This window comes from Amblyomma americanum, chromosome 1 (assembly GCF_052857255.1).
Source record: "Amblyomma americanum isolate KBUSLIRL-KWMA chromosome 1, ASM5285725v1, whole genome shotgun sequence".
Lineage (NCBI taxonomy): Eukaryota > Metazoa > Arthropoda > Arachnida > Ixodida > Ixodidae > Amblyomma > Amblyomma americanum.
The window spans coordinates 186,149,577-186,171,841 of NC_135497.1; the positions used below are offsets into that span (position 1 = coordinate 186,149,577).

Here is a 22,265-nt window from a genome sequence, read left to right on the forward strand (position 1 = left end):
TAATTAACCGACTTCGCTACCGCGTTATACCCTTAGGGCGGAGCTTAAGTGATCCTTCCAAGTTTTGCATGGCAGGTAGGAAAGCGCTTCCTGATGTCCCTGAGGGGCTCAAGTATGTCTCCGTAGTACGTTTGCATTACAGGATAGGTTCCCACTTCGTCGACTACCGTTTGGTTTTATGACCGCGAGCTGTGGCGTTCGTGATTTGATTCCCGGTGTGTAGAGCCCATTTTAATGTAAGTGGTTCTCAGCTGGTACCCCCATGGCGGAATATTTGGGAAGCCTTCTCGATGGGGCTACCGCTGGTGTAATTACGACTGATTGTCGGCGAGTCGAGGTTACTGTCAAGGATCTGTGCCATCTGTTTCCGTCGGCGACTGCGAGGATTTTCGTGGTCAAATAGCAGCCAGGTCGCGGCAGTGTAACGCGAAATTCGGCGACAACTCGTGCACTACTGGAGTGGAAACCGTTGCATTTTTATCGCCTTACCGTAATATCCGGTATACAGTCCGCACGCAGTGTATAGTCCGCAACGCACAATTTTGGCTGCATATGGAATGTAAAACTTTTATTTCCAACAGTTTGAGAGGCTTTAGGCCCCTCGCCTAAACCACAGCCAGAATGTCCTGGCTTGTGGCGGCGTCTTCGGCCAGTTGTACGACCTTTGTCTGAATCATCAGATCGGTGCTGAATAGGAGAGCCTCCCATTGGTCAAGCGACAGAATTTTTTTCCCTCCAGGGGGGCAAAAGGGCATTTCCAATATATATTTTTGAGATCCGCGTTGTGGTGACATAGCTTCCACACATTTTAATATTGTGACGGATAATAAAGACTACACATACCTGGGTTCTGGAATGTATGAGTCTGGAGACGGCTGAAGAGAAAAAAAATACTACACTTTCCGCACTCGTTACATACACTATCAGAATCAGGCGTGCGAACAGCACATAAAATTATATTTGGCGCAGTTCAAGTATCACAAAACGTGGCAATAGAGTAACCGTCGCGAACTTTGTGCCACATTCAGCGATGCTGAAAAAGAAAAATGCTGTGCAGTGCATGTATACAGATGGTCCGCAAAGCGCAAAATATGAATTTTTTAGCATGTATAACTCGCAGACTTATACCAGAAACAATAGTATATGTTACATAATTTCTGCCCTTCCCCCTAAACGAGCCGCTTGCTATATACATATATATATATATATCAAATTCTTTCTCAGTATCAGGAAATGCTAGGCATCTCATGGCAAGGAAATATGCTACAGATTAGAAATTGCGACCTACACTGCGCTCATCATCCTCGTCCGTAGCGTTTTCCTCGTTCCATTTACTGACAAGCACAAGGCACTCCGAGCGTATGCAAATTCTAAAGCTTCATTTCGGTAAGCACAACGAATGAATGAGTCAGATAACATTTATTTACTTACATTTAACCACATAAACGAACAGTTCGATCAGTGTTTAGTTTTTTTAACGGCAAGCTCATGATTCACTTAAAGATGACGAAGACGAGGTTTGCGACGTTCCGCGATGTGTTCATCTCTAAAAACTCAGATTTCCTTTAAATAATATAAGGCACACTTTTTACGCACTTCTTGGCCTTCGCCGGATTCTGAGCTGATCCCTCTTTATGGGAGTGTCATTAACCTTGCGAGACCAACGACAACCAAAGACGGTTGACCACAAATCACCTACTCCTTCAGTGCAGATGTCCGCCGCGGTGACTCAGTGGTTAGGGCGCTCGACTACTGATCCGGAGTTCCCGGGTTCGAACCCGACCGCGGCGGCTGCGTTTTTATGGAGGAAAAACGCTAAGGCGCTCGTGTGCTGTGCGATGTCAGTGCACGTTAAAGAACCCCAGGTGGTCGAAATTATTCCGGAGCCCTCCACTACGGCACCTATTCATTTCTTCTTTCACTCCCTCCTTTATTCCTTCCCTTACGGCGCGGTTCAGGTGTCCAACGATATATGAGACAGATACTGCGCCATTTTCTTTCCCCCAAGAAACCAATTATTATTATTATTCAGCGCAGATCGGGTTTGGGGTAGGTGTCGCATTTGTAAATATACCAGCGCAAAATGTAAGCCCATGTTACGGCAGAAGGGAAGACATCACGACAAATCCATTGCTCTCCTCACTGTAGTCGCGTCTATTTTTGTGTACTCACTTCGTTTTTACAATGCGTGAGTATCGTTACAACTGATCCTGGTTGGACGAGCGTAATGGAAACGCCTGCTAGATGCTGCGGGCATCTTGGAAGCCTAAACGCGAGAAGCAACGCGCAAGCTGTGCAACATACTCTGAAAAGCTGTTAAAATTGTATGCACTGAATTTCGCGAGATAGGGGTCACAGTCATGTTCACACAAAAAAAATCCTCAGCATAATTAATCCAGTTAATGAACAATTTCGAGCGTAAGGAGGCCCGTACCAAATCGCACTCAGCTTGCCACCCTTACAAATGCTGGTAAGGAATTGTCTGTTTTGCTTCTGGGGCCTGATGTTTAATTCACAGGAAGTTATTTTAAACACCTGTTTTGATGCACAGCACGGGGAAGGCGCAAATGCAACCATTTTTCGCTTAATTTTGTACACTAGGTATGCGGATATCCATGGCTATTGAGGAAGGCTCCAATTTTGTTCCTCTTACGTTATGTTAAGGTCTGTTTACACAATGAACCCCATATCGTAGACGCCGCAGTGCCTTTGGCGGTCGTCTGCTGATACCAAGGTCGCCAGTTCGATTTCTGCCATGGCGGCCATATTTCGATGGAGGCGTAATACAAAAATACCCGTGTGCGGCAGCGACAAGTGGCGCATGTTAAAGATCCCCATTTGGGCTAAATTATTCTGCAGCCCTCCACTACGGTGTTCCTCACACCCCATGTGTCGGTTCGAGACGTTAAAGTCGACAATTACAAAAAATAAAATCTGGAGACCAGTTTTTGTGTCGCGAAACAGGCTTCGCGTGGCGTTCTACTTTCTGTTCGTAATGATCGCGCCTGGCCCGTATCTGGCCTGGCCCCGGTTGATGATGATGATAATGATGATGATTTTGTCCTCTGGTTGAATGGTACGTACCCACGGTGGGGGATTGGACAGGTTACATTGGCCCCGGTTATCTGCGCACCAGGGGTTCCAGCAGAAATTCCGATATCCTTTCTTCTGACGGCGGACCCCGGATCCTTGGCTGCCATGTTGGTGAACGTCGCACAGTGAAATGTGATGCGCATGTCTAATCCTGTTATCAGCACCTGTGATGCTGGAGGTCAGAGCAAGCGGCTGTAAGTGGATTAGGCATACGCACGGCCTGTCGCCGTGCTACGTTCACCAACATCAGACAATTGTCCGCGGGCAGTGTGCATACCTAACGCACCGAAAGCAGAACGCAACCCGGACCAAGGAACGGCAAGAGGCCCGTATTGTGAATCCACATTTACTAAAGAATTCCATGATCCATCAAAAGTATTGATCATTATACCTAGTAAAATCACTGCCCGGATGAACAATTTCTGCGCAAATTGTCTGTGTTAATAGCTTGCTGTTCACCAGGAATATATTGGCACATAGCCACCCAATCTGAACCTGGCAACGTTTGGCAGAAGGTTAGGTGGGTGGATGAGATTAAGAGGTTTGCAGGCATAAGGTGGGTGCAGCTGGCAAAGGACAGGAATAACTGGAGAGCCATGGGAGAAGCCTTTGACCTGCAGTGAGCGTAGTCGGGCTGAAGACAGCGATGATGATAATGACCCACCCAAACCCCCAACCCAACCTCCCATACCCACACCCAACCCCTTCCTCCCAATGGGAAGCCACTGTTTCGAGAGCACAAACCAGGATGACCAGCGCAGACTGATCGACCAGGCAAGCCCGATTGGAACAGATAATGAGGCCCTGGACTCAGGTCTCTAACCTCTTGTGGCTACAGTCAGGCTGCTGCTGCTGCTAATGATGATGAAATAAAGTTTTCCAATTGGTCGGTAACATTCAAACTTTAGAACCGACCGCACGCGCACAAATCGAAAGGTTAGAAAAGTGAAAAAATTATGCTGCAGAATGCACGTTAGTTCTTTCGAGCGAAACCAATTCCAAGCACAGAGAAAAGAAAGTAGAAGAGGCCGAGTTTGCCCCTGCAGCCAGTTGAGAGAACCCCGTTGTGCCGGAAGCTTTGCGATACGAAAAATAGTTCGCGTTGTACGGCGCATATCGTTTACACGGCATCCTGTACGTGAACTGAAGGTCTTATATATAAGCTCTGAAACGCATTTACTATGGCAGGAACAGGCTGCGGCACTACTTTATGCGCTATTGAGTCGACACGCGTACACATAGGAACAGAGTTGAGGAAGAAGTGAGCGTTGATGCGGCGCAAGGCTACAAATGCGTGGACCCTTGACCCGGGCAGGCAGTCGGCATCTTGACAGCTGAGTCTCGGAGTGGCATCGAACATGCGCGAGATAGTCCACATCCAGACAGGCCAGTGTGGCAACCAGATTGGGGCGAAGGTAAGCCACCTCTACCACCTCGTGGGTTATTTCACGGCTCAGGGGATCGCGGTTGCCATTCGCTCCCAGTGCCGGTCGCGGCGCGTTTTACGTTGGTGATTACGTTGCGTCCTAAACGCCACGTACTAGAATCTCGTTTCAGGATACGGGCGAAAGCAATTGCCTGTGAAGCAGTCGCGGCTTTTACCAGACGTACCGCTTTCGTTCTAAGTTGTGGCCTCTTTGCGTTGGACAATGTTGAGCCCTAGCTAATGCTCATCGAATCTCCTGTTCTTGACAACTCCTTTCGCTCTGACCTTTTAATTACTGCTCGCGCTTTGAGAGCGTTGAGATATTGTTGTTGTTTTATGGCATATAGCTCAGACTTTATTCCCGGTTGTAAAAAAATTCGAGACAATCGGTCTTGGCGGAGAGGTGACATGGAACAGTTTTATGGCAAATGACTGCCGCAAAGCGATCGGCGAAAATTCTTCGCCGGAATTTTTTTTCGCACGACCTAGTTTTCGCGTTTGATGCAATTCAAAGGCCTCAAGTGATCTTAGGCCCTGCCGGGTTTCCGCCATCAGCAAGACACATGGCAGGTGAGAATCGATGGCAGTTGACGAGTTGACTCCAAAATCCAGTTGACAAGTGTAACTGTAGCAGTTATGTTGCTTTCGCTGTGAATTACATCCTCTAACTATGCTTTGACTGCCACCACCGCGCGATGTGACGCCACTCTCATTACTGAATTCTTTTCCCGTCTGCAGTTTTGGGAGGTGATTTCCGATGAGCATGGCATCGATCCAAGCGGGGCGTACCATGGCGATTCGGACCTCCAGTTGGAGCGCATCAATGTCTACTACAATGAGGCCTCCGGTACGCGTCTGGCTGTATTTCGGTTGATAATTTCACTTTGAAGCTTCCCCGTCGAGTTGATCTTGCTTTGCGGCTGTTTCGCACTGCTAATCATTACGGAAATTTGCCGGGCCGTTTGGCACATGACTTCAACAGAAGCAGCAAGCGAAACACAAAACCGAACGCTGTGTGTATGGTTGTCTCTTATTCTCGGTCCTGCCTTAATAGCGCTGTTTGTGCTGTTAAGCTGATATCTGGCCTGTCAATGGAGCTTCTTCAACGGCAGGCCTTTGCTCTTCAAGCTTTAAATTCTACAACCGATCGCGCAAATCTAGTTAGGTCAAAGTGCAACGTCTAGTGACCTCTTCTCCTTGCGGCATGTTATGTTAGGCCATAGCAGCTTTTCAGGTTGCATTGCCACAAGTACCGCAGGGATTAGCTTGAAGGTTCTTGACCAAAGCATTTTTTTCATAGGCAATGAATGTTCACAACGCGAATGAGTTTTCAATAATAATAATAATAATAATAATAATAATTGGTATTGGGGGAAGGAAATGGCGCAGTGTCGGTCTCATATATCGGCGGACACTTGAACCGCGCCGCAAGGGAAGGCATAAAGGTGGGAGTGAAAGAAGAAAGGAAGAGAGAGGTGCCGTAGTGGAGTGCTCCAGAATAATTTTGACCACCTGGGGATCTTTAACGTGCTCTGACATCGCAAAGCACACGGGCGCCTTAGCGTTTTTCCTCCATAAAAACGCAGCCGCCGCGGTCGGGTTCGAACCCGGGTTCTGAATTCCCTCGTCAGGTTTGACGAGGACATAGTCCGTCTCCCCTCTACTACGTTTCCTTTTGCTACAGTGAGTTTGTAAGGAGTTTTTAATTCTATGTTGGCTAATACCGCCGCTGTGCTTCATTTGGAAGGGGCTCGCTCATGACATCCATGATTTGGCGGACGCATTTCTATGGAGGCGAGATCATAAAGAGCCGTGTGTTCTGCGATCTTATTGCGCGTAAAGTAACCCGAGGTGGTACAAATTTATCCAGAGGCCGGCACTACTGCGTTGATGACAACCCATGTACAGTATTCGGAATGTTAATCCCATATAGGACACCGTAAGTTTAGTAATACGAAACAGATTCGAAACCGGAGTCGCAACAGGACGTTAATGTAGTGACATCATTTTGATCCATCTCAATTTATCTATCATTTCACCTTCTGTTTTTCTGCTGTAAGATATTTGAATATTTTATTATTAAATATAACTGGATCTGCTGTTTAAAGGCCGGGAGGTGGCGCAAGAACCTAGTAGTGCCGCTTTTATTTGCTATGACACCTACAGTTGGCGCGCTCCATTTTCATTTCTTTAACTGGCTTTGTTGTGACGCAGGTACTTGAAATAACTGCACGGTATCTTTGTTGCCGCTAAGTGATATTTGTTTTTTGTTTGAGGAGGTAAATACGTGCCTCGGGCCATCCTGGTTGACTTGGAGCCGGGAACCATGGACGCCGTCCGCTCGGGACCGTTTGGACCACTCTTCCGGCCGGATAACTTTGTGTTCGGTAAGGGGCTTCTCGGCTTAAAACCTACTACATAAACACATCCACAAGAGCGCACAGTATAGACTAATCTTTAAAGCGTACAACTGGCTTAATTTGTACCCACATCCCTGTACGCACAGCGAATCCTCGCTCAGTGTAATCCAGTCCGAGTAACAGTCAGTTTAATACAGCCACGCAATCACGTACTTCGAGTTTGATCTATGGACATTCTCATCAGTTCCTTGCGAAACCTAGGCCGCCAAGATTGAGACGCAACCTTGGTGGTTAATCAAGAATGTAGTGCGCCGTGAAAAGAGCATATTACGAGAGAAGAAACACATGGGCCATTTCGAAAATAAAATGAATTGGAATCGATGATATACAAGGCAAAAGCTGTCGGCGTTCAATGTGTTCATTAACGTGGACACCATTCTAGACGCTTAAGGTAGTGCGTAAACTGGCTCCCCGGGTCAGTGGACGTTTCACTCACCCTTCGAGGTACGTGACGATGGTGAAGACATGTGGGCTGCATACATTAATATTAATTGGTTTTTGGGGAAAGGAAATGGCGCAGTATCTGTCTAATATATCGTTGGACACCTGAACCGCGCTGTAAGGGAAGGGATAAGGGTGGGAGTGAAGAAAGGAAGAAAGAGGTGCCGTAGTGGAGGGCTCCGGAATAATTTCGACCACCTGGGGATCTTTAACGTGCACTGAAATCGCACAGCCTACGGGCGCCTTAGCGTTTTGCCTCAGTAAAAACGCAGCCGCCACGGTCGTGTTCGAACCCGGGAACTCCGGAGCAGTAGCTGAGCGCCCTAACCACTGAGTCATCGCGGCGGGTCTCTGCATACATTAGCACTGATAACTTCGTTGTAGACACGCGGCACTACAGTAATAGGCCGCAGCGTTCATTGGGTGATCAACCTCTCGCGATCATCAACTGCAACGAGCCACAGAGGCAGGGTGAACGTGCTGCATATCAAAAGTGCGGAAGGCAATCAAATGGGGTTTTAAAGTGAAGGCTTTTCTGGCCGCAAACTTGCGATATCGCCGTGGCGGTGCTCCGAGGATGCACATAACGTCAAAACGCGCGGCTCACCGCGCATAATTCTCTCTTTCTCGCTCCCTAGTCACTACTGAGCATGAGCCAATAGTAGCATCGAGCCACAGGTGTCCGCCGCTGCGCAGCGCCACGCCTTTCCTCAAAATCCAACTTTCAATTGTCAGCTTTCTCTTTTTTCTTTCCCTCCCTTCTTTATCGCTTCCATTACGGCGCGGCTCGGGTGTCCACCGAGATATGTGAGACGGTTACTGTGTCATTTCCTTTCCTCAAAAACCAAACAAAACTAGTCAGCCGACGGTGTTCATAGTTCATTGGCGTTGACAACTTTGAAAAGGCCGTTCATTTTCACGAAAGGAAAGACGTAATAATAAACGTAATAATTGGTTTTTGGGGAAAGGAAATTGCGCAGTATCTGTCCCGTATATCGTTGGACACCTGAACCGAGTCGTAAGGGAAGGGATAAACGAGGGAGTGAAAGAAGAAAGAGGTGCCGTAGTGGAGGGCTCCGGAATAATTTCGACCGCTTGGGGATCTTTCACGTGCACTGACATGGCACAAGACGCGGGCGCCTTAGCGTTTCTCCCCCATAAAAATGCAGCCGCCGCGGTCGGGTTCGAACCCGGGAACTCCGGATCAGTAGCCGAGCGCCCTAACCGCTGAGCCACCGCGGCGCACAACCGGCTCCGTGTGTCAGCGGAGACCTAAATCTCGCTTCCATGCACGTGGCGCTGGTATCCAACTGCAAAAGACTGCTTTGATTGCGTTCCCCACACTGGATAGGCAGCGCGCCCTCCCTGCCACCCTGGGAGGTGGCACGCAGTTAATGGTTGATCGCGAGATCTTGATCAGTAAACGAACGCAGCGGCCTAGCTATTGCTGCAGTGCCGCATGTCAGCCACAACGCTGTCAGCGCTATTGCATTCAGGCCACATCTCTCTCCCACCACTGCCACGTGCATCAAATCACGAATGAGGCGTCCGCATATCCAGGCAGTCAGTTATGCGCCCTTCCTTTATACAACTCCATCATCGTCTAGAACATTGTCAACGCCAAGAACACTGTGAACGCCGACACCTTTCGCTTTGTATACCCTAGATTAACTGAGCTACTCCACATTAATTTTTTGCAGTTGCATGCCAACGCCACGTTACATGAAAGCGAAAGTGAGGTGTCCAATGACCCAGGGAGCCAGTTGTGCGCCTTTCCTTTCGTAAAAATGAGCGGCTTCTACGTTGTCAACAACACCAATGCACCAAATGAGCGCCGGCGGCTCATTTTTTTTGTTTTGAGGAACGGAAATGGAGCAGCAACTGTCTCATATGTCTCGGTGGACACTAGATCGAATGGATAAATACGGGATGGAAACAAGAAAAAAGAAAACTTGAGAATCGAATTTAAGGAAAGGTGTGGCGCTACGTAGCGGCGGAATACCTATGGCTCGGTGCAACTAGTGGCTCATGCGCAGTAGTGACTAGACACGCTTACCCGAAATGGGCCGCTGGCTATAGCCTAGCGTAGCTCTCGCTACAAACAATTCCATCCGCCTTTGACACAACACCACATCACTCAGCAAAACGCATAGGTAGCGCATTACACAAGGAAGGGAGGCGGCCGTCTGCGGGGACAATCCGGCATAAAACAAAATATTGCAGACAGATATAACACAGGATATGAGCACAGCTGGCGGTTCTCCCTCCCCTGTGTTCATGTCATTTGTCACCCGCTTTACGTAGGGACTCGCTTGTGTCCCGTAGATTGTGTTCTGTAGCCGAGTACAATGCGAGCCATGACTTGTTGAATCGTTTGCAGACGTGAACATATATTTTGAACTTCTTTCACCCGTCGCATTATCGGGAACTTCCGCAAGCTGTTAACTCCAACTCTGTTGAGCGTTGTTTATCTCTCTTCTCGCTACCTCCACCATGCAGCATAAGTATTGTTTTTTCCGCCCAGAGCATGGCTTTCTTTCATGCCCAGCTTTCTGTGACATCTACTACTTGTGCCATCTACCGGCAGTGGCGGCGACAGGGAGCGTAACTGAATGGGAAGAGGTACAAAAAAAAATCGTAAAACGTGAACAAAATCACCTACAGAAATGCTTCGGGGATTTGTGTAATATACACTTAGCTGAGGAATGTGCCGAAGTTTCTGTCCTGTGCTATTAATACACGAGCTTCCCAGCGCGTTTGAATATTATGCGATGCTGCCTACGAAGGGGGCCAAAGTTTTGGCATTTTTACAGACTTTGAAACTGTATAGCACCGTAACACGAATAGATATCGAAAATGCTTCCCGGTTTTAGGTACCCAAATATATGGTGTTTAAAATGGTGTGCAACGATCTGGCATAGCTTTGATCAAGAAGCTTCCTGAGGCCTTATAATTGAAACGTGATATTGCCTAAAATATGAAAGATGGCGCCCTGCACCGAGCTACGCTACAGAAATACTGCTGAAGTTGCGTACATTTCGACGCTTATCTTTTTATCGGGTGACTTTTGCCTTGCAGACAAGAACACATGTCAGAGCTCGAACCCAGTGTCTCGACCGGAGCTTTAAATAAAGAAGGTTGTTACGATGACCATGCTTTAACGCAGCTACATAAAATATTCACGGCTGTTCATATATGCTTGTCATGGAGCAACTTTGCAAATTTTCAGCCCTTTGCTATTATTTAAAAAGTTTATTGGGGCGTGTGATCATGATATATTAGGGTATGAGAGCTAGCTCGCCTGAATTGTAGCTATTCTTGTTACTTTTAAAGAGCGTAGCGGCATTCAAACGGCCGACATCAAAAAGTATTCGCGGATATAAATGTTTACGTTTATTCTTTCAATACTTATTTAAGAAAATTTGATATAGCTTTACTCAGAAACATTCTGAAGCTGTTCAGCTGTTGCCGGCCAGAACACAGAATATGGAGTCTAGAAGCAAATAGCGTCTATATAGAAGTTCAGGTTGTTACTGTCACGTTCACCTGTAATGCTTTCAAATTAGTGACTCTAGCGTTGTCCGAATATGGTGACTCGAGTTTGCACTTAGAGTTCTAACCTGGGTTCAGAACCTTTTGTTTTGGTCAACTAATTTTAATAAATGTGCTCGTTTCTGTAGAAAATATATTAGTATGAATGTATGAATGAAAAATTTCACGCATGATCACTATTCATACTTTTATTGCTGCAGCTATTGGCGACTTTTTTGCTGTTCTTTCATTCTGACTTCTGTAATATGCATGCATGATGTATTGCCGGGATCCATCCTGTGTAACACAATTGAAAAAGTGAGGCTTCGCTTTTGAGGTACGAAACTTCGCTTTTAAAGATACCGCAAGATACCGCCAACTTTTTTCCATTTTTGCAAACAAATTGGTGAATTTAATTGTGTCCACTTCTGGGCTACGAGAAAGCGCTTTTACATGGACGTCATCAAGGAAGCATTTCATAACGGTATATATAAATGGTAAATATTGTGGCTGTCGCAATTTGCAACGCTGCCAGCCGCTACGCTGCCAGTCGCTGCTACGCTGCTTCGTCGGCCGATTGTCATGATATCGCATTTAATTCTCCCGCACCTCCCAGAGTGACATCGCAAGTTGCCGCCATGTGCAAGAGGGTTAAACACGGATTAAAAGGGTTAGTCGCGATGTCATATCAATCGTCTGAAGCGACTGTCTTGACAGCCTCCTTTCAAGAACGTTTGCATCTGTCCTTTGAGGCTGGGCTGTAATCATTTTAAGCAATAAATTTTTCTTTTTCACCAGTATAATAGATGAGTTGCGTTATCGCAAGCAGCATGCTTTTAAGATTCATCTTCTTCAAAATGCTATGAAAACGTCTAAAAAATTGACCGCCAATCGCAAGATCAAAGGATGTCAAGGGGTATAAATTAGAGGGGGAAGAAAAATAAAAAACAACTAAGTGTCCTGCCCACGCCAGTACCAATACTACATTGAGACTGTTAAAAGAATGAAAACTAGAAGTGCCCCCCCTTTAGGACGGCCAATGAAAATCAAGAGAACCACCCCCACAAATACATTCGAAGAGAGAGGGAACGGGTGGGGGGGGGGCGGCAAAGTCTTGCACAGGGTGCCGGGTGATGTAAGGCCGGCTCAGGACCCAGCCGCTATGCCCACCTTTCAGCGTACGCGAAATGCAACAACGCTCCGGCTGTTTACCCCCGGGGGGTCGAATTAGTTCGAAGCGCTCCAGTGCGCTGTCCCTCATGGCCTGTAAGGAACTAATTTGTATAATTTCATTGTAGCTTTTCCCAGTTCCCAGGTTACTCTGCCTGCAGCAGCTTTGATTTCTGTGGTCAGGTGAAAAACTAATTATACTGCACTGAACAATACTTTCGCTTACTTTGGAAGCAGCAGCGTTTGGTAAATCAAACCAAATACAATTGTAATAGAGAGGTAGAGCGCAACAAAAATAACCAGACGGTAAAAAGGAATGGATACCAATAAAATAAGTCACGAATTGCATTCTATGTTACAAAGTTAATGAGACTATCAAATAGGCGGGGATGTCATTATAGCAGGCGGTTATGTCATTATAGCACGTAGCGGAAAGCACAATGTCAGCAAATTACCATGAATGAAGGGGAAGCCTTCGCAACGATAACACTCATGGGAAGTGATCTGTTACGTTTACAGTAATATTCGAAGCACTGGAGGTTATATTTCTTTTCTCCTATGCACCTTTGGGGAGTAAATCGAGCAAATGTAATAGGTTATTTTCATGGCGTCGCTGTCAATAAACTTGCACTTGCCACACTATCTGATAGCTGGTGCGGAAGGGGTTATAACTTCCCCGCAAAAAGGCAAGGACAAGGGCTATAGTTCCGACATAAAATATTTTATTATACACTTTTTATACAACATTTGGAAACAAAATGTGTACAGTCAGAATCACATAGCGTCATTACCTTGTGTTCATGTTACATGTACAACCAGAACGATGCACTCCAAACGTAACGAATATGAATATAACTAAACACACTTCACAGCAACATGGCATACAAAAGAAGCAATACTTTGCGAAAAGAATAAAGAACAAGGCAAACTTTTAATCGGTTGCCAAACAAAATGAGTCAGCAAAGAAGGACATACAAATGAACATAAATGATGGCATTGAATGTGCGTAGTATTGCAGTCGTCACTTTTCTCGAGCCTGTTTGTGCGCATTGTTCACTTGATGCCAGTATCATATGATCTACGCCCGATACGACCAATCAGTTTTCTTAAATTCGCTGCAAATTTTTTTCCTGCTGCCTCGCAGAACTCAAAGGCGTGTGTGCATGTTCATTTTCAAAGCACCCCCCCCCCCATGTATTTTTATAGCTGTACTGATTGCGTTATAAATCGGTTATCCATGGTTTGTTTACAGAAAAGAATTTTCTTACGCAAAAGACAAGCCAAAATATCATTTTATAAGTGACAACTGCAATACTTACAAAACACACATATCACATTTATATTGCACCAAAAATTGCTCCGGGCATATAAGGCAGTTAAACAGTCACATAATACAAATACACTATTTTTAGTACACACCGAACACTCCTTTAGAAGCAGGTTACATAAGGCATCAGGAACAGTACTCTTCATCTTCAAGCAGTGATTCACTTTCTAAACTAGAGGTACAACACAGCACTATAAATATAGGAGGAAACAAGCAAAATTAAAAGGCACATCTCATCACATAACTGTTATCTCCTCCTATGGCTACAATCATTGCTTTTCTCTTTCTTTCCTTACAAGGTTGCGAAGTTTTTCTATTGATTTGACTCCGAAGCTCCGTGCGCAATTCTCCTGCATCCATGTCGTCCACATTTTGTAGACATGCAGTTTCCTTCGCTCACTTTTTCATCTGCACAGCGTAGCCTCTTCGCCCGTGTCTCTTGAATAAGTCCCTCAAACCAATACTCTTGGTCCCGCTTTTTATATGCACGGCTTAGTCTGATATTCTCACTCACTTCAAGCCTTTTCGCCAGCTTGAGAGCGTCAGCGGCTGCATTCCACATGTTAGACTTCCCATGGTGTAGATGCTTTAGCACGTCGTTTTTTTCCTCTAACCCTGCGCCTTGAAATTCAACCAAGGCACTTGAACCTTTCTTGCTTTGCGGAAGCGTGGTGCGCGAGAATATGAATGTACGGCGTAACTCTATCGCCACCATAGGCTTTGCAACCTTGGGCTCCTAATTCTAAGAACGTGTGAAAGAATTCTGAGGTTTCTCTTTCTATGCTGCGACCTTCAACATCATTTTCCAGGTGGTAAAAAATTTTCCGCATAAGCTTCCAAAGGAGCAAAGTTTTTTCCTCTGTCTGAGGGTGCAATTTCCCGGCCAGTTTTTCAGGCAAAGCCTTTAGCAGGCGCTCACAATCGCCCCCCGATACCGACGTGAATGTTTTTCTCTTGTTTCCTTCATTCGTTTCCCAGACGTGAAATTTAATCCCACAGTTATTTATGGCGTCAACGATGTCCTGAACGTGCATGGTCATACAACGTGGGTTGCGGACTTTTTCACGGTAATCTCTGTCTTCTGCTTCTGAAAGCAATCCATCTACAAGGCGGTTAACTATTCTTACCTTCATGTGCAATACATCAGGAATTATTAAATCAGAGTCGAAGTTAAACAATGGCACGTTTTCCATCCCGTTCGCCTCTGCGCAGCAATCAGCTTTCATGTTCTCAAGAGTGCGGATCAAAGGAGGCTCATTAAAGCTCCTGTTACTTGTGAGAACTGAGCACCTTGTCTGTGGGTTTGCTCGACAAAATGGACAAGGATAGTGTGATGCAGCAGACTGCAGACAATGAACAACAAGCAAAAATTTCAAATCTGACCCTAGACAGATGCGAATCGGAATCTCGTGGTCCCCTACAGATATGCTACCCCTTCGTGCGACAACATTAATTTCTTTTATCAAATCCCGAAAAGCATCTCTTATTTCAAAATAACCTTCCGAGATCTCCGCCACTCCGAGAAGGCGATGAAGGTTATGGCTTTGTAGGTGCCGCGTTTTGCAAATGATGACGAATGATAATGTTGTCCAGGTCGTGCGTCTACTCACAACGCAGCCATCACCCTCTATTTTTACAAGGAGTGCCTCGGTGGAGATCTCTGTCTCTGAGTGGCTTTCCTTTATTGCATATTCCAGTACTGATTTTCTTCTGGATACAGTTTGTGCAAGTATACGCCTTTCACAACCCGCCCCTTCAGGTCAGAGTGGCGCTGGCAACAATTGGGCCAAGGGCCACTACACCGAGGGTGCTGAACTGGTGGACTCGGTGCTCGACGTTGTGCGCAAGGAAGCGGAATCCTGTGACTGTCTGCAGGGATTCCAGCTGACCCACTCCCTGGGCGGTGGTACTGGATCTGGCATGGGCACACTGCTCATCTCGAAGATCCGTGAAGAGTACCCCGATCGCATCATGAACACCTACAGTGTAGTGCCCTCGCCAAAGGTGTGTGACATTATCTGCATGACCCAATTTCAGCATCTTTGAAGCAAATGAATCATGACATTTTGGCCTTGCTTAATAAGGCGTCTTCCTTGAATTTTGATTAGTCGTTATGCACAAAGTTCTCATTCTCTTCCTGCGGCTACCTCTAGGTTTCGGACACTGTCGTCGAGCCCTACAATGCTACTTTGTCAGTGCATCAGCTTGTGGAGAACACCGACGAGACCTACTGCATCGACAACGAAGCACTCTACGACATCTGCTTCCGGACGCTTAAGCTCACGACTCCCACCTACGGAGACCTTAACCACTTGGTTTCTGCAACGATGTCGGGTGTGACCACATGCCTGAGGTAAGTATTTCGCAGCTTCATTCAAGGGGTCACTTGAGCGCCTCATGCATGTTCATAAAGAGCCCAAAGAGGTCGACACCATCCGCCGAATTGTTAGTTCCGACGGTAGTGATCGGTTCATTATGGAACAACCACTGCAAAGATTGCGGTCGCCAAGGTCTTTTACAAAATGTTTAGAGTAATACACTACAGCTAATCTCCATGTATAAACTGTATATGGTGGCAATATTTTCAGAAAATACAATGACGAGCAAGAAAGCAAATAAAAGCACCCTCACCGTCCGCACAAAAACTAACAAACACCGCACCTGCTATAGCCAGCCAAGCAGCTGCTCAAGGAAGCTTTGAAAAGCACTTCAAGGAAAGTGAATTTGGCAACGGCAGCCATAACGAGAAGGCGGCTGCCGTCGTGAATAATGGAGCGGCTCCTAATCTACGGCATGCGATTGCACACATTGGGAATAAAATGTCCGTGTTTAACCACTGTACCTCAGAAACTCATGAGGCGAAAAGGTAAATTAAGGCCTCGCGCTGTAAATGATGAAAAACTACTCTGTTCAAAAAGCAAACATCTCAAATCTCTTGGAAATAATTTAGGTGTGTGTCAGTGGAGAATGCTTTTTGAAATGTTTCTCCTTTATAAAGCGCACATTTATCTCGTTCAGCTCCTTAATCCTAGCGTACAGGACCTCCATATAAAGCCTCACGTACAGTGAAATCAGTTATCCCCGTTTTCTCTGCGGGAAAAGGGAATACAAATTCCCACGTTTTGGTATGGAAGTTTTTCTTCGATAAATAGTGGCACTTTCTGAGGAAGTAGGGAGCAGAGTACCACATAAGCCTGCTGAGCAGTCAGTATGGAATACTTGTTGCCATTGTTGGGGGATGGTGTTTTAGGGCCTGGAGAACGATCACATAATTTTAAAGTGCCACGACAACCGGCAGACCGGTGAAGTTAATACCCATCGATGTTCTCCTAATGTAGTAATTTGTATAACATTCGGATTTGGATACGAAGCAGTGACCATGTGAAGAATCCATTTTTATTTTTTGTGACTTTGCCAATGAATCGAAACAGCAACAGAAGAAATCTTGTTATCTTACTGGAGCTGGTTTGTTTCGCCGCCGTTGTAATTTGGCTGAGGCAAATAACAGGCATGCAGTTTCAATGTTCTCTAGAACAGACTGGCAAAGTGTAAACTATGTCACTTCTGAAATTTCCATGAGTTCGTTCTTTCATTGGGCTTCGTTGTCTGCACTGGCGTGAAGAGAACTGAATTTCAAATTTGATGACCCGATATTCAAAAGCTTTGAATGAACAGCGGCAACAATCGCGACATTCTACAAGATGCCTCCACTGACCATTGTAGCTGCTCCATAATCTTACCACAATCTTGTTCTCACTGCTCCCAAACAAGAGCGCCCAACATACCTCTGTAAATTCTCTCTCCCCTTGTGAATTAAGCGGGCTTCTAATCAAGCACCGTCCCATTCCTCACAGATTTCCTGGGCAGCTGAATGCTGATCTTCGCAAGCTGGCCGTTAACATGGTGCCCTTCCCTCGCCTCCACTTCTTCATGACTGGCTTTGCTCCACTCACGTCCCGCGGCTGCCAGCAGTACCGGGCTCTGACTGTGCCGGAGCTGACGCAACAAATGTTCGATGCCAAAAACATGATGGCTGCTTGCGACCCCCGCCACGGTCGTTACCTGACAGTTGCTGCAGTCTTCAGAGGCCGAATGAGCATGCGGGAAGTCGATGACCAGATGCTCAACATCCAGAACAAGCAGTCGAGTCACTTCGTTGAATGGATCCCGGACAACGTAAAGACAGCTGTCTGTGACATACCGCCTCGAGGTCTGAAGATGTCTGCTACTTTCATTGGGAACAGCACAGCCATTCAAGAGCTTTTCAGGCGGATCTCCGAGCAGTTTACAGGTGACCATCGTGTTTGATTTGAAAGTGCTTCTTAAAAGCACATGCTTTCATTGTAGGTACCCATTGCTGTCGATTTTCTGGAACAGCGCATTTTCGGGGACAGTTCTAGGAGTGTGACCCCACCTGCTTGATATATTATTTTTTTGCAGCTATGTTCCACCGCAAGGCCTTTCTGCACTGGTACACCGGAGAGGGCATGGACGAGTTTGAGTTCACCGAGGCAGAGTCCAACTTGAACGAACTGGTGTCAGAATACCAACAGTACCAGGAGGCCTCAGATGAGGACGAGGGGGAATTCGAGGAGACCCAGGCAGAGGCCTAGTTTGTGTGCAGTGCTTTTTTTCTTTCGGTTTACAATAAAGTGTTTGTTTGTCGTGGATCCTTCTTTTTGAGCCAGGTGCTTGTGCACTTTAGTATGTCGTAGGCCCGGACTGCGTCACAAGGATGGTCACGCAAAGCAGCTAAACCTTACTGTATTGCAATGTGCGCACATCTGTAAATAGCAGTGTGACCGCCGTTTTCGGCATTTTGACGAAACTCTAAAATCTGTTAAAATCTTCTCATCGAACCGCTTTTAGAGCGAACGCAAGGTGATCAAGGAAAACTAGTTTTGATGAGCTATTATTGGTCTCGGATACTTCCTGTCTGATGATGTGGCAAATTCTCTGTGCTGTCGAAACTGATATGACAAGAGCCGGTTTTTAGAACATCGCTACGGAGAATACATTTTGCTTATTCTCAGTGTTACTTGACTGAGGTTATTTGGCATATTATCTAGCCATCTTTTGTCTCATATTTTTACGATTTTTAACAAAAATTTCAGTGACGGGATCTTCGTCAATACTAGGACGATCGAATCACTTTCCTTGAGAGACTCTTCTACTTGAGGCAAGGAAAACACGTTGAGAAGACGCCCACATCACATCAAGTAGCATTTGAGGCTGCTTGACCAATTCATTGTTCAGCGATAGTCTAGCTCCTCGGGGCGGCTGAACCTGTAGCGATCTAACCACAAGGCCCATATCTCGTCCTTCTGTGAGCGGCATAGCCCTAACCCGGGACGCAGCGCAAAAAGGTTCGTCGTCAAAGGCTTTGGCGATTCGCCACTGTGAGGAGCCCTCAACCCTTAATACTCAACGAACATTGTCCGTGTTGAATTCTGCGCTATTGATTCAGAATCCCTTAGCGTGGTGTCCACAGAAACGGAGGGTAGGTGCTTTGGAAACCACGCGAGCTTTCGTGATCTGAAAGCCCTATGGTTGGAGGCGGGAGCGATATTTCCGGCGAGGGCCTGGGGTAAACAGCTCTTTGTTTCTATAGCAGTTTAGCGTCAGCATCACCAGCTCTTAACGCGATAGCGGTAAAGGCCCCGTTCACCCGAAAATCCAGAGCCGATGTTCGTGTTTTCGGTGTCGTGAGTGAAAAATCGCAAGCTCTTGATTGCCCAGGTATTGAATGCCCAGGTATTTTTGGATGCAAAGTACAGAACGACCGTTTGCATATATGGTAATTAACCGACTTCGCTACCGCGTTATACCCTTAGGGCGGAGCTTAAGTGATCCTTCCAAGTTTTGCATGGCAGGTAGGAAAGCGCTTCCTGATGTCCCTGAGGGGCTCAAGTATGTCTCCGTAGTACGTTTGCATTACAGGATAGGTTCCCACTTCGTCGACTACCGTTTGGTTTTATGACCGCGAGCTGTGGCGTTCGTGATTTGATTCCCGGTGTGTAGAGCCCATTTTAATGTAAGTGGTTCTCAGCTGGTACCCCCATGGCGGAATATTTGGGAAGCCTTCTCGATGGGGCTACCGCTGGTGTAATTACGACTGATTGTCGGCGAGTCGAGGTTACTGTCAAGGATCTGTGCCATCTGTTTCCGTCGGCGACTGCGAGGATTTTCGTGGTCAAATAGCAGCCAGGTCGCGGCAGTGTAACGCGAAATTCGGCGACAACTCGTGCACTACTGGAGTGGAAACCGTTGCATTTTTATCGCCTTACCGTAATATCCGGTATACAGTCCGCACGCAGTGTATAGTCCGCAACGCACAATTTTGGCTGCATATGGAATGTAAAACTTTTATTTCCAACAGTTTGAGAGGCTTTAGGCCCCTCGCCTAAACCACAGCCAGAATGTCCTGGCTTGTGGCGGCGTCTTCGGCCAGTTGTACGACCTTTGTCTGAATCATCAGATCGGTGCTGAATAGGAGAGCCTCCCATTGGTCAAGCGACAGAATTTTTTTCCCTCCAGGGGGGCAAAAGGGCATTTCCAATATATATTTTTGAGATCCGCGTTGTGGTGACATAGCTTCCACACATTTTAATATTGTGACGGATAATAAAGACTACACATACCTGGGTTCTGGAATGTATGAGTCTGGAGACGGCTGAATAGAAAAAAATACTACACTTTCCGCACTCGTTACATACACTATCAGAATCAGGCGTGCGAACAGCACATAAAATTATATTTGGCGCAGTTCAAGTATCACAAAACGTGGCAATAGAGTAACCGTCGCGAACTTTGTGCCACATTCAGCGATGCTGAAAAAGAAAAATGCTGTGCAGTGCATGTATACAGATGGTCCGCAAAGCGCAAAATATGAATTTTTTAGCATGTATAACTCGCAGACTTATACCAGAAACAATAGTATATGTTACATAATTTCTGCCCTTCCCCCTAAAAGAGCCGCTTGCTATATACATATATATATATATATCAAATTCTTTCTCAGTATCAGGAAATGCTAGGCATCTCATGGCAAGGAAATATGCTACAGATTAGAAATTGCGACCTACACTGCGCTCATCATCCTCGTCCGTAGCGTTTTCCTCGTTCCATTTACTGACAAGCACAAGGCACTCCGAGCGTATGCAAATTCTAAAGCTTCATTTCGGTAAGCACAACGAATGAATGAGTCAGATAACATTTATTTACTTACATTTAACCACATAAACGAACAGTTCGATCAGTGTTTAGTTTTTTTAACGGCAAGCTCATGATTCACTTAAAGATGACGAAGACGAGGTTTGCGACGTTCCGCGATGTGTTCATCTCTAAAAACTCAGATTTCCTTTAAATAATATAAGGCACACTTTTTACGCACTTCTTGGCCTTCGCCGGATTCTGAGCTGATCCCTCTTTATGGGAGTGTCATTAACCTTGCGAGACCAACGACAACCAAAGACGGTTGACCACAAATCACCTACTCCTTCAGTGCAGATGTCCGCCGCGGTGACTCAGTGGTTAGGGCGCTCGACTACTGATCCGGAGTTCCCGGGTTCGAACCCGACCGCGGCGGCTGCGTTTTTATGGAGGAAAAACGCTAAGGCGCTCGTGTGCTGTGCGATGTCAGTGCACGTTAAAGAACCCCAGGTGGTCGAAATTATTCCGGAGCCCTCCACTACGGCACCTATTCATTTCTTCTTTCACTCCCTCCTTTATTCCTTCCCTTACGGCGCGGTTCAGGTGTCCAACGATATATGAGACAGATACTGCGCCATTTTCTTTCCCCCAAGAAACCAATTATTATTATTATTCAGCGCAGATCGGGTTTGGGGTAGGTGTCGCATTTGTAAATATACCAGCGCAAAATGTAAGCCCATGTTACGGCAGAAGGGAAGACATCACGACAAATCCATTGCTCTCCTCACTGTAGTCGCGTCTATTTTTGTGTACTCACTTCGTTTTTACAATGCGTGAGTATCGTTACAACTGATCCTGGTTGGACGAGCGTAATGGAAACGCCTGCTAGATGCTGCGGGCATCTTGGAAGCCTAAACGCGAGAAGCAACGCGCAAGCTGTGCAACATACTCTGAAAAGCTGTTAAAATTGTATGCACTGAATTTCGCGAGATAGGGGTCACAGTCATGTTCTCACAAAAAAATCCTCAGCATAATTAATCCAGTTAATGAACAATTTCGAGCGTAAGGAGGCCCGTACCAAATCGCACTCAGCTTGCCACCCTTACAAATGCTGGTAAGGAATTGTCTGTTTTGCTTCTGGGGCCTGATGTTTAATTCACAGGAAGTTATTTTAAACACCTGTTTTGATGCACAGCACGGGGAAGGCGCAAATGCAACCATTTTTCGCTTAATTTTGTACACTAGGTATGCGGATATCCATGGCTATTGAGGAAGGCTCCAATTTTGTTCCTCTTACGTTATGTTAAGGTCTGTTTACACAATGAACCCCATATCGTAGACGCCGCAGTGCCTTTGGCGGTCGTCTGCTGATACCAAGGTCGCCAGTTCGATTTCTGCCATGGCGGCCATATTTCGATGGAGGCGTAATACAAAAATACCCGTGTGCGGCAGCGACAAGTGGCGCATGTTAAAGATCCCCATTTGGGCTAAATTATTCTGCAGCCCTCCACTACGGTGTTCCTCACACCCCATGTGTCGGTTCGAGACGTTAAAGTCGACAATTACAAAAAATAAAATCTGGAGACCAGTTTTTGTGTCGCGAAACAGGCTTCGCGTGGCGTTCTACTTTCTGTTCGTAATGATCGCGCCTGGCCCGTATCTGGCCTGGCCCCGGTTGATGATGATGATAATGATGATGATTTTG

At 46.3% G+C, this 22,265-nt stretch overlaps 1 protein-coding gene across 1 annotated transcript; it reads left to right on the top strand.

Moving 5' to 3' along the window:
* The first annotated feature begins 4,395 nt into the window (after window positions 1–4,395).
* Window positions 4,396–18,078, top strand: LOC144094109 (tubulin beta-4 chain-like). Its single transcript, XM_077628025.1, has 7 exons — window positions 4,396–4,508; window positions 5,258–5,366; window positions 6,796–6,906; window positions 15,168–15,412; window positions 15,562–15,761; window positions 17,263–17,699; window positions 17,849–18,078. The coding sequence occupies exons 1-7, from the start codon at window positions 4,452–4,454 to the stop codon at window positions 18,019–18,021; spliced, it is 1,332 nt and encodes a 443-aa protein (XP_077484151.1). The 5' UTR covers window positions 4,396–4,451; the 3' UTR covers window positions 18,022–18,078.
* Window positions 18,079–22,265: the final 4,187 nt, after the last annotated feature.

Bases quoted from the DNA above. Each gene is read 5' to 3' on its own strand.
- LOC144094109 (XM_077628025.1), top strand. From the start codon at position 4,452: ATGCGCGAGATAGTCCACATCCAGACAGGCCAGTGTGGCAACCAGATT. The intron at 4,509-5,257 runs GTAAGCCACCTC...TCCCGTCTGCAG, and splicing joins GCAACCAGATTGGGGCGAAG to TTTTGGGAGGTGATTTCCGA. The intron at 6,907-15,167 runs GTAAGGGGCTTC...CCGCCCCTTCAG, and splicing joins GCCGGATAACTTTGTGTTCG to GTCAGAGTGGCGCTGGCAAC.